The sequence below is a fragment of the Belonocnema kinseyi genome, chromosome 1 (assembly GCF_010883055.1).
Source record: "Belonocnema kinseyi isolate 2016_QV_RU_SX_M_011 chromosome 1, B_treatae_v1, whole genome shotgun sequence".
Taxonomy (NCBI): Eukaryota; Metazoa; Arthropoda; class Insecta; order Hymenoptera; family Cynipidae; genus Belonocnema; species Belonocnema kinseyi.
Genome location: NC_046657.1, coordinates 111,630,314 through 111,632,497, shown reverse-complemented (window position 1 = coordinate 111,632,497; position 2,184 = coordinate 111,630,314). Strand labels below are relative to the sequence as shown.

At 30.4% G+C, this 2,184-nt stretch overlaps 1 protein-coding gene across 1 annotated transcript in view; it reads right to left on the bottom strand.

Annotated features, from left to right (window-relative positions):
* The window catches only part of LOC117180705 (general transcription factor IIE subunit 1), an 18,986-nt gene that overhangs the window by 5,327 nt on the left and 11,475 nt on the right, over positions 1–2,184 (bottom strand). The window contains exons 5-6 of the mRNA XM_033373224.1: positions 448–674; positions 94–301 (exon numbers count right to left, since the gene is read on the bottom strand). Coding sequence (XP_033229115.1) covers positions 94–301; positions 448–674 — 435 coding nt within the window. The remainder of the gene's footprint in view (positions 1–93; positions 302–447; positions 675–2,184) is intronic.

Genomic DNA, 2,184 nt, shown 5'->3' with positions numbered 1-2,184 from the left:
AATATTAAAATCTCACTGGATTTTGGAAAATTAGGCACATGAAGTAGATTAGAAAAAAAGCGATTTTTGTAAAACTGGGAATTACGAATGTACCTGTAAAGTGTCTGGATTCAGGATCGTACTCTCGGTCATCCAAATTGGAGCTTCCTTCCTAATACTGGCAGCATTACCGTCATTCGCTTCATCCCCTATCGTTACATCCACCCTCGATTCCTCAACACGAAATCCTTGGTCCCTCGTCGAATCTCCGGACCATTGATCGCCCGGTCCCCTCAATCCCATCATTTTTCTCGTATCAATTCTGCAATCCCAACAAAAATAGTTCACTCAATAAACTAATAAATGATTATTCAAATGATTAGAAAACAATCTAACTAAAAAAAAAACATCAAATTAAACGAGAAATCATAAATACGGAATCTGATTTATAGACAAAAGATAATTTACCCTCTGATTGTGTTAAGATCGACAGCTTCAGGTTCAAGAAGCTCAGGCGCTAATCTAATTCCTTCAATTTCGCCTAACAATGTATAAAGAGGTGCCATCTGTTCATTAAATCTCGCCAAAAGGAGTCGAGAGTCTTTCTTTGGAAGAGCAGATTGATCTTCGTCGACCACTTCACCACAGTAGGTGCATTTAAATTCCATTGTGTTCGTATCGAAGAGTTGATCCGCCTTTTCAAGTCAATAAACAAACTTTCAAGGTAAAGGGATTTTAAAATTAAAATATGAAACGTTTGAACCGGGTGTCTAGCGTTTCCAAAACAAAAGATCAAGTCTTTCCCGGGTTTTCCAGGATAAATAAATAATCTTTTTCGTGTCATATGGTAATTTTCTCGTACACCCCTCAAAATCTGATCTTATGGTCACAAATATTTTTTTGGTGATTGTTTATTTTATCAAAATGAAAAATTGCGAAGCTACAATCGAAAATATTCCCAGGTTTCTGATTTTTTCCCGATTTCTCCCGATTTTTTTTTTAATCTAATAATTTTATAATGAGATTTTTTATTAGAATTAGTGAAAAATATAAAATCGTATAAGAACGCCGAAAAACTCCATTTTTACAATTCCCTGACTTTTAATTTTCCTTGACCATTCATATATATTTAAAGACCAGAATTTTAATCTTGAAGCTACTTCAAGCAGCTTCCTGTCACCGAGAGTTGAAGATGGCCCATGTGTTGAAAACGGCCATGCGGCGGCGCTAGTAGTAACTTTGTTCTAGTTGTTTCCATTAATTATCGCACCGGTATGAAAATCAGGTTATAAAAGTGAACTCGGAGAACACCCGAACACCCAGAATAAAAGAGTTATAAAAGTTTTTTAATAATTATGAAAAATCTGAGGAGAAATGGTTTCAGTTTTATTTTCAAATAATAATGTTTAGTTTTAAAGATTTTAAAATGTGGGTTAAAAGAATATGGAAGATTTTGAGACCATTTTTTTTTAATTTTTCAAGATGCACACATTTTTTAGATACACTGAATTTTGTCAGGGAGTGAAAAAAAGTTTCAGAGATATTCACAAATTTTGAAACGATTCAAAAATAATTAAAACTTGTAAAGCATTTTAAAGAATTTTGTCAAGTTTCACGAAAATGAGACATTTTTTCAGGTTCCTAAGAAAAATTAAAATAATTATTTATTTCGAAAAATTAATTTAAAGAGATTATTTAAAAAGATTTTAGAAGATTTAAAAAATAGTCAAAGAAGAATCGGAAAGATTTTAAGGCAATTTTTTTAATTTTGCAGAATAAATAAAAAATGCATGAAAATTTTTTTTTTAGAAGATTTTAAAGCAGAATATTTTAATTTGGTAAGGTTGCAAAATAAAAACGAACAAACATTGGGTAAATTAAAGAAATATTTAGTAGAATTTAAAAGAATTTCGAAAGTTTTCAAGAGAATAAACAAATTTTTTTTTCAATTGCTAGGAAAATTTAGAAGATTGTAAGATAATTTTTTAAAATTTGGAATGATATTTAAAAATTTTGAGAAAAATTCGTGTCAGTTAAAAATATTTTCAGGAATTTGAGACGTTTTAAATAGATAACAAATATTTAAAAACTCGGAAACATTTTCTAAAATAATAGATTTTATGCTTTCACGATGATTCATTTTGATAAAAAGAGATATTTCGGGTTTCACTCGTGTAAAAAACTACTACGAATTGTTTGCCGACG